This window comes from Scyliorhinus torazame, chromosome 2 (genome assembly GCF_047496885.1).
Source record: "Scyliorhinus torazame isolate Kashiwa2021f chromosome 2, sScyTor2.1, whole genome shotgun sequence".
Classification (NCBI taxonomy): Eukaryota; Metazoa; Chordata; class Chondrichthyes; order Carcharhiniformes; family Scyliorhinidae; genus Scyliorhinus; species Scyliorhinus torazame.
In genome coordinates, this window is record NC_092708.1 from 375,856,312 (window position 1) to 375,872,947 (window position 16,636).

Here is a 16,636-nt window from a genome sequence, read left to right on the forward strand (position 1 = left end):
CTGATCTCTACCTCAATTTCAGCTATGCACTTTTGCTTCATATCCCTTGATACCCTTACCCAACAAAATCTACAGTTATTAACCTTTAAAGTTCTAACTAAAGTTGCATCACCAACCTTTTGGGCGATCTTGTTCTAAGTTTCGCAACCATTTTATGTAAAAATGTAGTGCTTTTAACATAGGAAAATCTTCCAAGGCGCTTTACAAGACAGTAATCAGACAAAAATTGATGAATAATCTAATGAGATACAATAGGAGGCGTGAACATTAAGCTTGGTCAAAGAGGAATATTTTCAAGAGGGCCTTAAAGGAAGAGAGAACGATGGTGAGGTGACAAGGTTTAAGTAGGACGTTCCTGAGATGGGGATGCATAAGTGTGGATGGAATGATTTTAACACAGAGAATGGTAATATTGGGCGGAATTTTCCAAAATTGCACAGAGTGCTGGATCAGGCAAGAAAAGCAGTATGAAACTCACTGATTTCACAGCTGCCCTTTCTAGACGGATCAAACAGCACCCTGTGCAATTTCAAAGTGCTGGCGAGGATTACATAGACAGAGGGGGGTTGAGCCATCAACTCGCCGGCGAAGCTGGTATTCAGAGATAAAAGGATGCCCTGATCTCAAAGTGAAGGTAAAGGCGCAACCCCCACTCCCCGGCACACTGGGACCCATTGTAGACAAGGGGAACACCCCCAACCCTCGAACACACAATGCTAGCCTCCGCCTCAGCACTCAATTCAGGTCACAACCCCCACACCACGCAGACATCAGAGTGACCCAACACACCCCACCCCTCCTCATCCTTACCAGCATCGGGCATCCCTATTCTGTGTGTTCCCCCCTCCATCACATAATGGAAACCCCCACCCCTAGAGGCCGCAGCCCCTGGTACTGCCCTCTGACAGTGCCAGGGTTTGCCATACACTCACTACCCGGGGACTACACTCAGCTCTGCGTCACCGGCATGGTCACCAGGGCCGGTTTCTGTTTTTGGAAACTAGTAGTGATTCCCTCCAGTGGCACATCAAGCCGGCGGGGGTAGCATTCAACTCTCCACGGAGCAATGGCGTTAAGCCTTACCATAATATCTAAATGTAGTCAATTTCATGATAATCAGGTTCATGACGTTTGAGATTTTGCCGCAGCAAATCCCGTTATGGACCTCTCGCCCTGTTATATCTGAGCCATCGATGTTGTGAACTTTGAGTCAATGTAGAACAGCAAACACATGGGGTAATGGATGAAAAGGACTTGGTGTAGATAAGGCAGCAAAGCTGCTTACTCCTTTTCCTTTGACTAATCATATATAATCTTGGATTCCTTTCAAGATTCACATTCTATAAAAAGACACAATTGTCCGACCGTTCCCACTGATGGGATTTTCCCCTCCATCCGATGGCAAGTCCCAACTGTGGGTTCTGCAGTGGTGGAGGATGTGAACAATAGGAAACCACGTTGACAGCCGCGGGGCTGGAAGATCCCACTGCCAGCTAATGGCCTGTCGGCTCCGCAAAACATGCTGCGGCAGGATGGCAGAAAACCCCGCCCAGTGTTTATGACTGGAATTAAATTTGCAATATTTTTCATAATTTGTATTTTACTTTCTCTTTTCTTCGTTCTTTCTTAGATAGGAGCAAGAGGAGGCCTTTTGGCCCTTCGAGCCTGCTCTGCCATTCATCACAATCATGGCTGATCATCCAACTCAATAGCCTAATCCTGCTTTCTCCCCATAGCCTTTGATTCCATTCTTCCCAAGCGCTATATCCAGCTACCTCTTGAATATATTCAAATTTTTAGCATCAACTACTGCCTGTGGTAATGAATTCCACAAACTCACCACTCTTTGTGTGAAGAAATGTCTCCTTATCTCTGTCCGAAATGGTTTACCTGAATCCTCAGACTGTGACCCCGGTTCTGGACACACCCATCATTGGTAACATCTTCCCTGCACATCTACCCTGTCTCAACCTGTTAGAATTTTATAAGTCTCTATGATATCCCCCCTCATTCTTCTGAAATCCAGCGAGAACAATCCCAACCTAGTCAATCTCTCCTCATATGACAGTTCCGCCATCCCTGGAATCAGTCTGGTAAACTTTGCTGCACCCCCTCGAGAGCAAGAACATCCTTTCTCAGAGAAGGAGACCAAAACTGTACACAATACTCCAAGTGTGGCCTCACCAAGGCTCTGTACAATTGCAGCAACACATTCCTGCTTCTATACTCGAAACCTCTCGCAATGAAGGCCAACATACCATTAGCCTTCTTTACCACCTGATGCACCTGCATGCTTACCTTCAGCGAATGGTGCACAAGGACACCCAGGTCCTGCTGCACACTCCCCTCTCCCAATTTATAACCATTCAGGTAATAATCTGCCTTCCTGTTTTTGCTTCCAAAATTAATAACCTCACACTTATCCAAATTATACGGCATCTGCCATTGGTTTGCCCACTCGCCCAACCTGTCCAGATCCTGCTGTAGGATCCCTGCATCCTCGTCAAAATTCGCCCTCCCACCTAATTTGGTATCATCTGCAAACTTTGAGATGTTACATTTTATTCCCTCATCCAAATCATTAATATATATTGTGAATAGCTGGGGTCCCAGCACTGATCCCTGTGGTACCCCACTAGTTACTGCCTGCCAACTTGAAAATGGATCCATTAATCCCTACTCCTTGTTTCCTCTCTGCCAAGCAGTTTTCTATCCACCTCAATTCATTTCCCCCAATCCAATGCGCTTTAATTTTGGACAATAATCTCTTATGTGGGACTTTGTCAAACGCCTTCTGAAAGTCCAAATATACCACATCGACGGCTCCCCCTTGTCAACTGTACTGGTTACCTCTTCAAAGAATTCCAACAGATATGTCAAGCATGACTTTCCCTTCATAAATCCATGCTGACTCTGACAGATCCTGCCACTGCTTTCTAAATATTCCGCTACAAAGTCCTTGATAATGGATTCAAGCATTTTCCCCACTACCGAAGTTAGGTTTACTGGTCTATAATTCCCTGCTTTCTCTCTACCTCCCTTTTTGAATATCGGAGTGACGTGAGCTACCCTCCAATATGCAGGGACAGTTCCAGAGTCTATAGAATCCCGGAAGATGACCACCAATGCATCCACTATTTCCAGAGCCACCTCCTTAAGCACTCTGGGATGCAGATTCTCAGGCCCTGGGGATTTATCCGCCTTCAATCCCATCAGTTTTCTCAGCACCATTTCTCTGCTAATGTTGATCTCCCTCAGTTCTTCCCTCTCACTAAACCTTTCATTCTCCAACATTTCTGGGATCTGATTTGTGTCCTCATTTGTGAAGACAGAACCAAAGTATGTATTCAATTGTTAAGCCATTTCTTTGGCCCTTATTAGGCATTCCCCTATTTCTGTCTGTAGGGGGTCTATATTTCTCTTTACCAATCTCTTTCTCTTCACATATCTATAGAAACTCTTAGTGTCAGTCTTTATGTTCCCTGCAAGCTTCAAAATAATACTTGTAAAATAAACATATTAATCTTCTCAGGCAGAATTTGACGGGTTTGTGGGTTTCCTCCGGGTGCTCCGGTTTCCTCCCACAACCTGCGGGTGGTTGGGTGGGGTGACCCATAAAATTACTCAAGTGGCCTTCCCGCTACCTTTTTGTCCACTCCTGCTGCCCTTCTTCCCACCTCCAACCTTCTCCAATTTTATTGGGGGTGCGGGGGTGTGGAAGAGAGTGAGCAAGACCTAAGGTGGCCCATCTGCCCTTGCCCCAATTTAGGGCCTTAATTGGCGATTTACCACAAGTGCCTTAATTATGAGGCCTGTAGGCAGAGGTGTTCAACAGGGGGGAAGCATGGCAGATTATTCTGCACAAGTCTCATCCATGAAAGAAGGGGGCACCCCCTTCATGGGTCCCCCTTTCAGATGGGCGGCACGGTAGCACAGTGATAGTGCCAGGGACCCGAGTTTGATTCCCGGCTTGGGTCACTGTCTGTGCAGAGTCTGCACGTTCTCCCCACATCTTTGTGGGTTTCCTCCGGGTGCTCTGGTTTCCTCCCACAATTCCCAAAAGACGTGCTTGTTAGGTGAATTGGACATTCTGAATTCTCCCTCAGTGTACCCGAACAGGGGATTTTCACAGTAATTTCATTGCGGTGTTAATGAAAGCCTACTTGTGACATTAATAAATATTATTATTATTACTATTATTATCAAGTGCCTCTCTCCAAAATCAAGTGCCTCTCTCTTCCCCACAGTCTGTTACACCCCCCACCATTACCCATTTCAGAACAAAGAAAGAACAAAGAAAATTACAGCACAGGAACAGGCCCTTCGACCCTCCCAGCCTGCACCTATCCAGATCCTTTATCTAAACCTGTCGCCTATTTTCCAAGGATCTACTTCCCTCTGTGCCCCGCCCGTTCATATATCTGTCTAGATGCATCTTAAATGATGCTATCATGCCCGCCTCTACCACCTCCGCTGGCAAAGCGTTCTAGGCACCCACCACCCTCTGCGTAAAAAACTTTCCACGCACATCTCCCTTAAACTTGCCCCCTCTCACCTTGAAATCATGACCCCTTGTAATTGACACCCCCACTCTTGGAAAAAGCGTGTTGCTATCCACCCTGTCCATACCTCGCATAATTTTGTAGACCTCAATCAGGTCCCCCTTCAACCTCCTTTCCAAAGAAAACAATCCTAATCTACTCAACCTTTCTTCAAAGCTAGCACCCTCCATACCAGGCAACATCCTGATGAACCTCCTCTGCACCCTCTCTAAAGCATCCACATCCTTCTGGTAATGTGGCGACCAGAACTGTACGCAGTATTCTAAATGTGACCTAACCAAAGTCCTATCCAACTGTAACATGACCTGCCGACTCTTGTACTCAATACCGTCCGATGAAGGCAAGCATGCTGTATGCCTTCTTGACCACTCTATCGACCTGCGTTGCCACCTTCAGGGTACAATGGACCTGAACTCCCAGATCTCTCTGTACATCAATTTCCTGCACTATTGCTGCTTTCTCCCAGTCTGGCCTTACCATCAAGAATCCCCCGCCCCTGACCTCCCTTCTTGTCCCCAATGTGAGACTGTGGACTTACATCTGATAGGACACTAAGACTGGTGGGACTTCTTGTAGCCCCAGCAGTGGCCACCACTCCTGGTCGTACTGCAAAGACTACAGAGCTGCTAGTCAATCATACTACAATGGGGGTGAGCATTAGTTGGTTGGAAAAGCAAACACTGCAGACAACTAAAAAACAGTGGGAACAGAAATTGTTGAAAATGCACAACAAAATCAGCAACTATAAAAAGATATTATTGCAAATAGGCACCCTTTGTCTGAACTGAAAGGAAGTAGTTGGTGTTTAGGTGATGAAAGTACAACTGAACCCGCAATACGAGTAAAGTAAGATTGTGTTATATATTAGCATTCCATGACTTTGTTCTCTTTTTTTTGTGATTGAATCCGCTTTCCATTGGCACCTTATGATTTGGATCTGAAGATATAAATGAGTGTGAAGTGGAGCCATGTGAAGGAAAGGGCCATTGCATTAATACAGTGGGCACGTATTCCTGTTCCTGCTTTTCTGGCTACACATTAGTCAGTTTAGAAGACAAACTAAGTTGCCAAGGTTAGTACTCTTTTTGTTAACAAAGTAGTAAAGACAAGGGGCGGGATTCTCCCCTACCCGGCGGGGTGGGCCGTACCGGCGCTGAGGAGTGGTGTGAACAACTCTGGGGTCGGGCCGCCCGGAAGGTGAGGAATCCTCCACACCTTCAGGGGCTAGGCCGGCGCCGGTGGGGTTGGCGCCACTCCAACCGGTGCCGAAGGGCCTACGCCGGCCGGCATGAGTTGACGCATGCGCAGGAGTGGCAGCGTGTGCTGGTGTCATCCCAGCGCATGTGCAGGGGGGCTCTTCGCCGCGCCGGCCACGGCGGACTGTTACACCAGTCGGCACGGAGGGAAAGAGTACCCCCAAGGCACAGGCCCGCCCGTGGATCAGTGGGCCCTGACCGCGGGCCAGGCCACCGTGCCCCCCCCCCCCCCCCCCCCAGGCCCCGATCTCCCCGCGCCCCCCCGAAGGCTCTGCAGGCCGCCCAAAGAGCCAGGTCCTGCCGGTACAGACCCGGCAAAAACGGGTGCCCACTCGGCCATCGTGGGGCGGAGAATCAACGGGGGAAGGTGCTACCAACGGCCCCTGACTGGCGCGGCGCGATTCCCGCCCCCACCGAAAAAACAGCGCTGGAGAATCCGGCGGTAGGGCGGGATTCACGCCGCCTCCCGGTGATTCTCCGGCCCGGTGGGGGGTCGCAGAAACCCACCCAAGATATCCACACTTCTGTTTCTTCACCAACAAAGTTTAACTAAAATGTTTTTCTCAAGAAATCCTGCCTCAGTTAAAATTTGCACTTTGGTTTCTCCTATAAGGCAAATCGGTCAGATTGGTTGTTAGAGAATGAGGGCACTAACATATACCTCATTCCTATGTCTCATATCCATGTCACTTAGGGAGTTGGCAAAGGAGTCTACTAACTGAATCCATACCAATCTCCATAGCCCCCCCATACCAATCTCTATAACTTGAACTATTCGACAGATTCTCCCAAGGAAAATTTTTGAATGAAAAATAGAACTTTGTGGATGCTAAAATTAATTTAAATATGTAAAAATAGAAAATCATAGGGTAGGGTTTAAATGCATAAATTAAGTTGCTATGCTGATGCAGGAGCGCTGGATGGCTGGACACCATGCTGTTTCAAATAGTTTCCTGAAAATGTAATCTGAGTGTTTTCTGTTCAATTTGTTGAATATGTGTTTTGCAAAAACATTACAGGATCTTCAAAATGTGAACACCAATGTTCAGAATATACATGATTCTTAATACTAATCCAAATTTGGCTAGGTTTTATTCAACTATGGGGTTCATCATTGAATGACATTTGGAGTAAACATAATTTAAACATGGGCTGGATTCTCCGTTTCTGGGGCCATGTCCCCACGCTGAAGTGGGAACGGTAGCGTTTTACGCCAGAACAAATGGCGTAAAACGGCCACTGATTCCCCATTTTGCTGGGGGCTAGCATGCCGGCAGCATAGAGCACCAGGCTCTAGCAGCCGATACGGCCCGGGGAATTGCCTGCAGCGGCCACACTGTGGAACATGGCAGCGGCCGCTCGCGGATCTGGCCTGTGAAATAGTCCCCCCCCCTTTGGCCTGCTCGCGCACCCCGGACCACCACCCCACAGTGCCCCCGCTGCTTGCGGATCGGCCCTCTCCCGACTGTGGCGGCAATGGAATGAGTCCGCAGCCGCCACGCCGAGTTCCCGACGGATGAGGCAACACATGATCGACGCCGTCGGGAACTTGACCTGTCGGGGGCGGAGCATCGGTGGGTGGGCCTCAGGCAATATCATGAGGCCGTCAATACGTGGCACGGCGTACTCAGAGTACGCTGCTTTGGAGGGGGTGGAGCATCGCGAAAGTGGTGCCGCCCCTGATTTTGTCGTAAACTTTGATTCTCCGGCCGATCGCCGAATGCGATTTCTGTGTTGACGACTGGAGAAACCAGCCCTATGTTTTTGAGTAAAAGCAACTCCAGTATTTAGGAAAATGGCTACACATGAGTCAGTTTAGAAGACAAACAAAGTTGCCAAGGTTAGTACTCTTTTTGTTACCAAAGTATGAAAGACAAGGGGCGAAATTCTCCGGTATCGGCGCGATGTCTGCCGACTGGCGCCCAAAATGGCGCAAATCAGTCGGGCATCGCGCCACCCCAAAGGTGCGGAATGCTCCGCATCTTGGAGGGCCGAGCCCCAACCTTAAGGGGCTAGGCCCGCGCCAGACTAATTTCTGCCCCACCAGCTGGCGGAAAAGGCATTTGGTGCCCCGCCAGCTGGCACGGAAATGACATCTCCGGGCGGCGCATGCGTGGGAGCGATAGCGGCCGCTGACTGCATTCCCGCGCATGCGCAGTGGAGGGAGTCTCTTCCGCCTCCGCCATGGTGGAGACCGTGGCGAAGGCGGAAGGAAAAGAGTGCCCCCACGGCACAGGCCCGCCCGCGGATCGGTGGGCCCCGATCGCGGGCCAGGCCACCGTGGGGGCACCCCCCGAGGCCAGATCGGCCCGCGCCCCCCACCCCCAGGACCCCGGAGCCCAACCGCACCGCCTTGACCCGCCGGTAAGGTAGGTTGTTTAATCTACGCCGGCGGGACAGGCATTCTAGCAGCGGGACTTCGTCCCATCTGGGCCGGAGAATCGCGGGGGGGGCCCTCCAACCGGCGCGGCGCGATTCCCGCCCCCGCCGAATATCCGGTGCCGGAGAATTCGGCGGGGGCGGGAATCGGGCCGCGCCGGTTGGAGGGACCCCCCGTTCAATTCTCCGGCCCGGATGGGCCGAAGTCCCGCCCAGAAATTGCCTGTCCCGCCGGCGTAAATCAAAGCTGGTATTTACCGGCGGGACCAGGCGGCGTGGGCGGGCTCCGGGGTCCTGGGGGGGGGGGGGCGCGGGGCGATCTGACCCCGGGGGGTGCCCCCACGGTGGCCTGGCCCGCGATCGGGGCCCACCGATCCGCGTGCGGGCCTGTGCCGTGGGGGCACTCTTTCCCTTCCGCCTCCGCTACGGCCTCCACCATGGCGGAGGCGGAAGAGACTCTCCCCACTGCGCATGCGCGGGAAACTTTCAGCGGCCGCTGACGCTCCCGCGCATGCGCCGCATTTCCGCGCCAGCTGGCGGGGCAACAAACGCCATTTCCGCCAGCTGGCGGGGCGGAAATCCCTCCGGCGTCGGCCTAGCCCCTCAATGTTGGGGCTGGGCCGCCAAAGATGCGGAGCATTCCGCACCTTTGGGCCGGCGCGATGCCCGTCTGATTGGCGCCGTCTTTGGCGCCAGTCGGCGGACATCGCGCCGTTGGGGGAGAATTTCGCCCCTGTTTCTTCAATTATCCAAGTTCTGGTCTCCAAGAGCACATCAAAATAAATGCACAGAAAATCCCATGTATTGCTTTTGCAATTTTCCATTGCGATACAAATCATAGTCAAATGACTATGCTGTGGGCGGCACGGTGGCATAGTGGTTAGCACTATTGCCCCACAATGCCAGGGACTCGGATTCAATTCCGACCTTGGGTGACTGTGTGGAGTTTGCACATTTTTCCTGTGTCTGCGTGGGTTTGCTCCGGGTGCTCAAGTTTCCTCCCACAGTCCAAAGATATGCAGGTTAGGCGGATTGGCCATGTGCAAAATTGCCCCTTAGTGTCCAAAGATGTGAGGGTCAGGTGGGGTTACGGGGATAGGGTGGGGAGTGGGCCTCGGTAGTGATGTGTTGGGTACTCTGCCACACAGACGAACCAACACGGTTGCGAATGGTACAACTCAGTTTTATTACTAACATTTATTTACAGTGGTAAACTGGTTACTGAAGTTCGATCATAACCCTTGAATCTGTGGACCTATTCCTAATACTATCTTGGAGTGGCACTCAGCACATGGCGGATGTCTGAGTGGCTTGCAGTGAGCTCTGTGCCCTGAGCTGTCTCCTGCTGGAATGCCCGGGAAGTGCCATGTTGCCTGTTTTGTAGTGTGTATGCTCTTGCCTGTGATTGGCTGTGGTGTTGTGTGTGTGTTGATTGGTCCGTTGATCTGTCCATCAGTATGTATGTATGTTTCTACCATGATGTTTGCCTGAATATCATGACAGGTAGTGTGTTCTTTCAGTGTGGACTTGATGAGCCAAATAGCCCCTTCTGTAAAGTAGGGATTCTATGAAGTACAGATTATGAAGTTTGATCACGTACAGTGTACCTAATTTCCCAGGATGAATCAGTCCATTTAGATCATTAAAACTGCTATCAGTTTTGCTTTAGCTTTTACCAGTTTCTGCTATTTCAAAATTATATGAGAAAAGGCTAGACGACATGTATATTGGTAATGTTGACATTGAGTTTTTTAGACAGAGTATGCGTCTGAGAAAGAAAATATTAGTTTTGTCTCATCACAGAGCTGTTGCAGACAGGTTCAAGAGAGAACTGATACCATTTCCTTAACTGTCCATAATCAGTATGCTTTTTAAAAAGGAATGTGTGTTTGTGTCTCTGAGCGCTTCGACTGTGTGGGGTCAATTTAATTAATAACAACAAGGTTTTGTGGGTTTAAATAAAGAAGATTATTTATTAATGCATTAACTCCAAAAGTCTCAATGCTACATCACTCACTCGCACGCGCACAGACACACACGAACGATTCAATTCAAGAAAATGCTACACTTTTACAAGTTGTAAACAAGAGAAAAGTTCACAGTTCACACGTTTAGCTTGTCATAGGAAAACATGGGGCGAAATTCTCCGTTATCGGCGCAATGTCCGCCGATCGGCGCAAAAAAACAGCGCAAATCCGACTTGCGTCACGTCGGAAAAATGGGTCGAAAGTCTCCGTCCCAAAATGGGCTAGCAGCGACGTAACGGGATCCGCGCTTGCGCACGTGGTTCACGCCGTGCAGCGTCATACGCACCGCACGGCGTGACGGCTCATAAGGCCGCGCTGCTCCCCCCCACCCGACCGGAACACCCGACTGGAACACCCGACTGGATGGCTGGCCGCCGCTCAGCCCCGAGGTTCGAGTCACGCGATGTGGAGGCGCTTCTGGACGTGGTGGAGCAGAGGAGGGACGCCCTGTATCCCGGGCACGGCCGCAGAGTTGCCCCACGTCACAGCCGGCGTCTGTGGAGGGAAGTGGCAGAGGCCGTCACCACTGCGGCCCTGACACCACGGACAGGCACCCAGTGCCACAAGAAGGTGAACGACCTCGTCAGAGCAGGCAGGGTGAGCCTCCCCATATCCCCCCTCCCCCATATCCCCCCCTCCCCCATATCCCCCCTCCCCCATATCCCCCCTCCCCCATATCCCCCCCTCCCCCATATCCCCCCTCCCCCATATCCCCCCCTCCCCCATATCCCCCCTCCCCCATATCCCCCCTCCCCCATATCCCCCCTCCCCATATCCCCCCTCCCCATATCCCCCCTCCCCATATACCCTCTCCCCCATATCCCCGCTCCCCCATATCCCCCCTCCCCCATATCCCCCCGCTCCCATATCCCCCCTCCCCATATCCCCCCCCATATCCCCCCTCCCCCCCATATCCCCCTCCCCCATATCCCCCCTACCCCATATCCCCCCTCCCCCATATCCCCCCTCCCCATATCCCCCCTCCCCCATATCCCACATATCCCCCCTCCCCCATATCCCCTCCCCCATATCCCCCCTCCCCCATATCCCCCCTCCCCCATATCCCCCCTCCCCCATATCCCCCCCTCCCCCATATCCCCCCATATCCCCATATCCCCCCTCCCCCATATCCCCATATCCCCCCTCCCCATATCCCCCTCCCCATATCCCCCCTCCCCCATATCCCCCTTCCCCCATATCCCCCCTCCCCCATATCCCCCCCTCCCAATATATCCCCCTCCCCATATCCCCCCTCCCCCATATCCCCCCTCCCCCATATCCCCCCTCCCCCATATCCCCCCTCCCCCATATCCCCCCTCCCCCATATCCCCCCTCCCCTATATCCCCCCCTCCCCCATATCCCCAAGTGAATCCAGCCCTAACCTTAACCTCAGCAATGCACGCGCAACCGATGGCGTGCATTCATATACCTGCCTAACAGTGTTGCCTTTTACCCCTGCCACCATCCCCACCCACGCACCCCCCCCCCCCATCACCCCCACAGGAGAAGCGCGCACACAACAAATGGGAGCATGTGAGGACTGGAGGAGGCCCCGCTGATGAGAGGCCACTGACCGTACACGAGGAAAGGGCCCTGGAACTGGCTGGCGGACCTGAGGACCGGGAGGTTGCTGATGCAGAGGTCGGGGGCGTACTAGCAAGTGAGCCACCGACAGCCCGTCCCCATAGCCCCCCTCCCCTATATCACCTGATCACTGCCTGCGTGTCTAACCATGCATGCTTCATTGTGTATCGCAGGACCAAACGTCCAGGCACCCATCCCCGCAGATGCAGACCACCCGCAGGATGCCCCTCGGAGGCCACGGGAGACGGAGAGACCCGGACCCTCCAGCATGCTACGCCCGCAGGATGCCCCTCGGGGGCCACGGGAGACAGAGAGACCCGGACCCTCCAGCATTCGACGCCCGCAGGATGCCCCTCGGAGGCCACGGGAGACAGAGAGACCCGGACCCTCCAGCATGCGACGCCCGCAAGATGCCCCTCGCACACTACGGGAGACGGAGAGACCTGGAGCAACAGGGAGACGACACCCCCATCACGTGCGGGAGCGACCACGCAGCGACGAGGGGGGCAGCCACAGGCCCCCGTCACATCCGAGCCAGGACACCACTACCCAGGACACCACTACCTAGGACACCACTACCCGGGACAGCACTGCCCAGGACACCCCTACCCGGGACAGCACTACCCAGGAAGACAAAATACCGGACAGTGACTCAGAGTGGATGGGTGGAGACGAACCCCCACCCCAAAGTGCCATGGACTCAGAGTGGGACGAAGAGCACGACACAACGCCACTGCTGTCACCAACACCCTCCACCATCGCAGAATCACTCACCTCGGTTGGGCACTTTAGTGATGAGGCGTCTGGTACACTCACTGGTGCGCACAACACAGCCGTCCCGGTACAGCAGGTGGAGGTAGGAGCAGCAGAGGGACCGGGCGGTCGGCGGGCAGCCCAGCCCAAGCGAACATCTGCCGCCCAGATGGATCCCGGGTTCCTGCAGTTACCACGCCCACACATAGATCCGATGCAACCACCGACACGGAGACGAGCGAATAGGGTGACGGGTGGCTTGCGGCGGCTGCAGTCGCAGGTGGAGGAGTCCACCCGCGTCCAGGAGCTGGGAGTGGTCCCGGTCATGCGTGCCACCCAGACCGACACCGCACGGGTGGCGTCCGCGGTGGAGGCAATGGGTGCGACGGTGTCAGACATGGGGAACGGTTTGCGAGGCCTGGGGCCTTCCGTGCAGGCGGCGTCTGTGGCCCAGGAAATGGCTGCCCTCTCACAGGAGACCATGAGCCAGTGCCAGCGGCAGATGGCAGAGGCGCTCAACACCATAGCCCAGTCTCTGCAGGCCATGGCCCAGTCTCAGCAGGCCATGGCCCAGTCTCAGCAGGCCATAGCCCAGTCTCAGCAGGCCATAGCCCAGTCTCAGCAGGCCATAGCCCAGTCTCAGCAGGCCATAGCCCAGTCTCAGCAGGCCATGGCCCAGTCTCAGCAGGCCATAGCCCAGTCTCTGCAGGCCATGGCCCAGTCTCTGCAGGCCATGGCCCAGTCTCTGCAGGCCATCGCTGAGGGCATCGGCGCCAGTGGCCATGTGCGAGCCGGCGTCGCACTGTCACAGACAGGGTTTGCCAACCCCCTGGGCTCCATGGCTGCAAACCTGCAGACCCCTGTCGATACCAGCACGGGCCTCCAGGACTGGCAGCGCCAGATGCCGGGGGGGCGTCGGATGGCCAGTCCGTTCGCATCCCCCACCCATGTAGAGGCCTGGGGGCCATCGGGCACCCCGAGGGAGGAGGAGGTGGTGTGGTCCGTCCCGGCTCCCCCTGTAGGGGAGGCCTGAGAACACCGCGACACCTCGTACTCCCCCCCCCCCCCCCCCCCGCCCCATCTCCCCCCCCCCCCCCCCCCCTTCCGTCCCAGGTGCATCGGGTGGGCAACGGGCAGGACAGGCTGGCAGCTCGCCATCCCAGTCTCCCGGGCCGCAGCCTGGCCCATCTAGGCCAGGACGCCCCAGGAAACGGCTGCCAAAGGGATCCAGTGTCAGAGGGCAGGAATCACAGGAGTCCACCTCCAGTTCTGCTGTACCGTCTGGGGAACCACGTAGACGTAGTCAAAGGGCCCGTAAGGCCAAACAATTAGACACTGAGTAAGTTGGCACGGGTGCAGGGCACAGATGAGTTTTAGGGGCTAGGGCACGTGCATGAACTCCTTTGGTTATTAAAGTCAATGTTACACCTACAGAAGCTGCCTTTGTGCTCTGTCCAAAGCGTGCAGGGGTGTCATGTACGTTGAGCGCAAGTGTGTGTGTGAGGGGTGGTCTTACCTCGGCCCCAGGTGAGTCTGCCCCGTTCCCCCTGGGCCGCCATCAACAACCCCCCGGGCAGAGGACGGGACCGTGCGCTGCAGTGTCACAGCCGCATGCAGGGATGGTCTGGGTGGATGGTGGTACTGTGGCCATGGGTCAGACATAGTCCAACGATGTGGAGCCAGGAGCTCACCGCAGGGCGGGTTGTCATCATCCTCCATGGCCTGCAATAGACACGCGTCCACCCGCAGCTGTGTGAGCCCGGCCCGTTGTGCCGCAGGTGGATCGGCAATGGGGGGGGGTGGTGTGCATGCGGGTGGGGTGGGTGGGGTTGGGGAGGGGGGTGAGGGTGCTGGGTGGGTGGATGGGTGGGGGGTGTGGGTGGTCGGCTGTTGCCATGGTGTGCGGTCTGTGGCCATACTACCCGATTCCCACACCCATCTAGTCAGTGAAGCGGGCGGCTATCAGTCTGTCCCGTGCCCGCTGGGCCAGCCGGTAACGGTGGACAGCCACCCGCCTGTGTCTACCCCGTCTGCCCTGACCATTACCCCCATCCCCCTCATCTGGGGAGGACTGTGCCTCTTCCTGCTGCTCCTCCACTCCGCCCTCCTCTGCCTGCGGCACATCGCCCCTCTGCTGGGCTATGTTGTGCAGGACGCAGCACACCACAATGATGCGGCCGACCCTATCTGACCGATACTGGAAGGTGCCCCCAGAGAGGTCCAGGCACCTGAAACGCATCTTTAGCACGCCAAGGCACCTCTCTATCACTCCCCTTGTCGCTACATGGGCATCACTGTAGCGGTTCTCCGCCTCATTGCGTGGCCTCCGTATAGGCGTCATCAGCCACGATCGCAATGGGTAGCCCCTGTCGCCCAGCAACCAGCCCCTCAGTCGGGGATGGCGTCCCTCGTACATGCCGGGGATGGATGACCGCGACAACACATATGAGTCGTGTACACTGCCTGGGTATCGGGCGCAGACGTGCAGGATCATCATGCGGTGGTCGCAGACCACCTGTATGTTCATCGAATAGGTCCCCTTCCTATTGGTGAACACGGCCCTGTTATCTGCAGGTGGCCGCACGGCGACGTGCATCCCATCAATCGCGCCCTGGACCATGGGGAACCCGGCCATGGCAGAGAGGCCCACGGCCCGGGCATCTTGGCTGGCCCGGTCCACAGGGAAATGGATGTAGCAGTGCGCCATGGCATATAGAGCATCTGTCACTGCCCGGATGCACCGATGCACCGATGTCTGCGATATGCCGGACAGGTCCCCACTCGGTGCCTGGAATGACCCCGTTGCATAAAAGTTCAGGGCCACCGTAACCGTGACGGACACGGGGAGAGGGTGTCCCCCGCCAGTGCCACGTGGTGACAGGTGTGCCAGCAGGTGGCAGATGTGTGTCACGGTTTCCCGCCTCATCCGGAGTCTCCTCCTGCATTCCCGGTCCATGAGGTCCTGGTATGACTGCCGGGGCCGGTACACTCGGGGCGCCCTCGGGTGCCTCCGTTGCCGTGGGGCCGCGACGTCCTCCTCCCCCTCCTCGTCCTGTCGGTCAGGTGTCCCTCCAGCCTGGGCGGCTGCCGCTTGTCCCTCTACGGCAGCCTGCGCCGCCTCTCTGGCACGCTCCTCCTCCTCCTCATCCAGGGCAACATAGACATTAGCGGCTGCCGCCACGGCGGCCAGCATCGCTGGATGATCGGAAAACATGACGGCCTGGTGGGGGGCAGGGGAACGACGACATGTCATCATTGCCCATATCCCCTCCTCCCCCCAACCAGGTGGCATGGACCGCATGGGTCCAACTGTTGGAGGCTGGCACCTGGCCAAGTGGACCAACTCACTTGCCCTCGCATCCCCCTCCCCGGCACGGACCCCCCATCCCCCTCCCCGGCACGGACCCCCCTCCCCGGCACGGACCCCCCATCCCCCTCCCCGGCACGGATCCCCCTCCCCGGCACGGACCCCCACAACCTCCTCCCCAGCACTGACCCCCCCAACCTCCTCCCCAGCACGGACCCCCCCAACCTCCTCCCCGGCACGGACCCCCCATCCCCCTCCCCGGCACGGACCCCCCATCCCCCTCCCCGGCACGGACCACCCATCCCCCTCCCCAGCACTGACCCCCCCAACCTCCTCCCCAGCATGGACCCCCCCAACCTCCTCCCCGGCACAGACCCCCCATCCCCCTCCCCGGCACGGACCCCCCATCCGCCTCCCCGGCACGGACCCCCCATCCCCCTCCCCGGCACGGACCCCCCCATCCCCCTCCCCGGCACGGACCCCCCCAACTTCCTCCCCGGCACGGAGCCCCCATCCCCCTCCCCGGCACGGACCCCCCATCCCCCTCCCCGGCACGGACCCCCCTCCCCGGCACGGACCCCTCATCCCCCTCCCCGGCACGGACCCCCCCCAACCTCCTCCCCGGCACGGACCCCCCCCAACCTCCTCCTCGGCACGGACCCCCCATCCCCCTCCCCGGCACGGACCCCCCATCCCCCTCCCCAGCACGGACCCCCCCAACCTCCTCCCCGGCACGGACCCCCCATCCCCCTCCCCGGCACGGACCC

The 16,636-nt window shown here is 56.0% G+C and overlaps 1 protein-coding gene across 1 annotated transcript in view; it reads left to right on the forward strand.

Annotated features, from left to right (window-relative positions):
• Nucleotides 1-16,636, forward strand: part of LOC140404691 (latent-transforming growth factor beta-binding protein 2-like) — a 685,726-nt gene that overhangs the window by 415,191 nt on the left and 253,899 nt on the right. Inside the window, exon 18 of the mRNA XM_072493356.1 lies at nt 5,506-5,634. Coding sequence (XP_072349457.1) covers nt 5,506-5,634 — 129 coding nt within the window. The remainder of the gene's footprint in view (nt 1-5,505; nt 5,635-16,636) is intronic.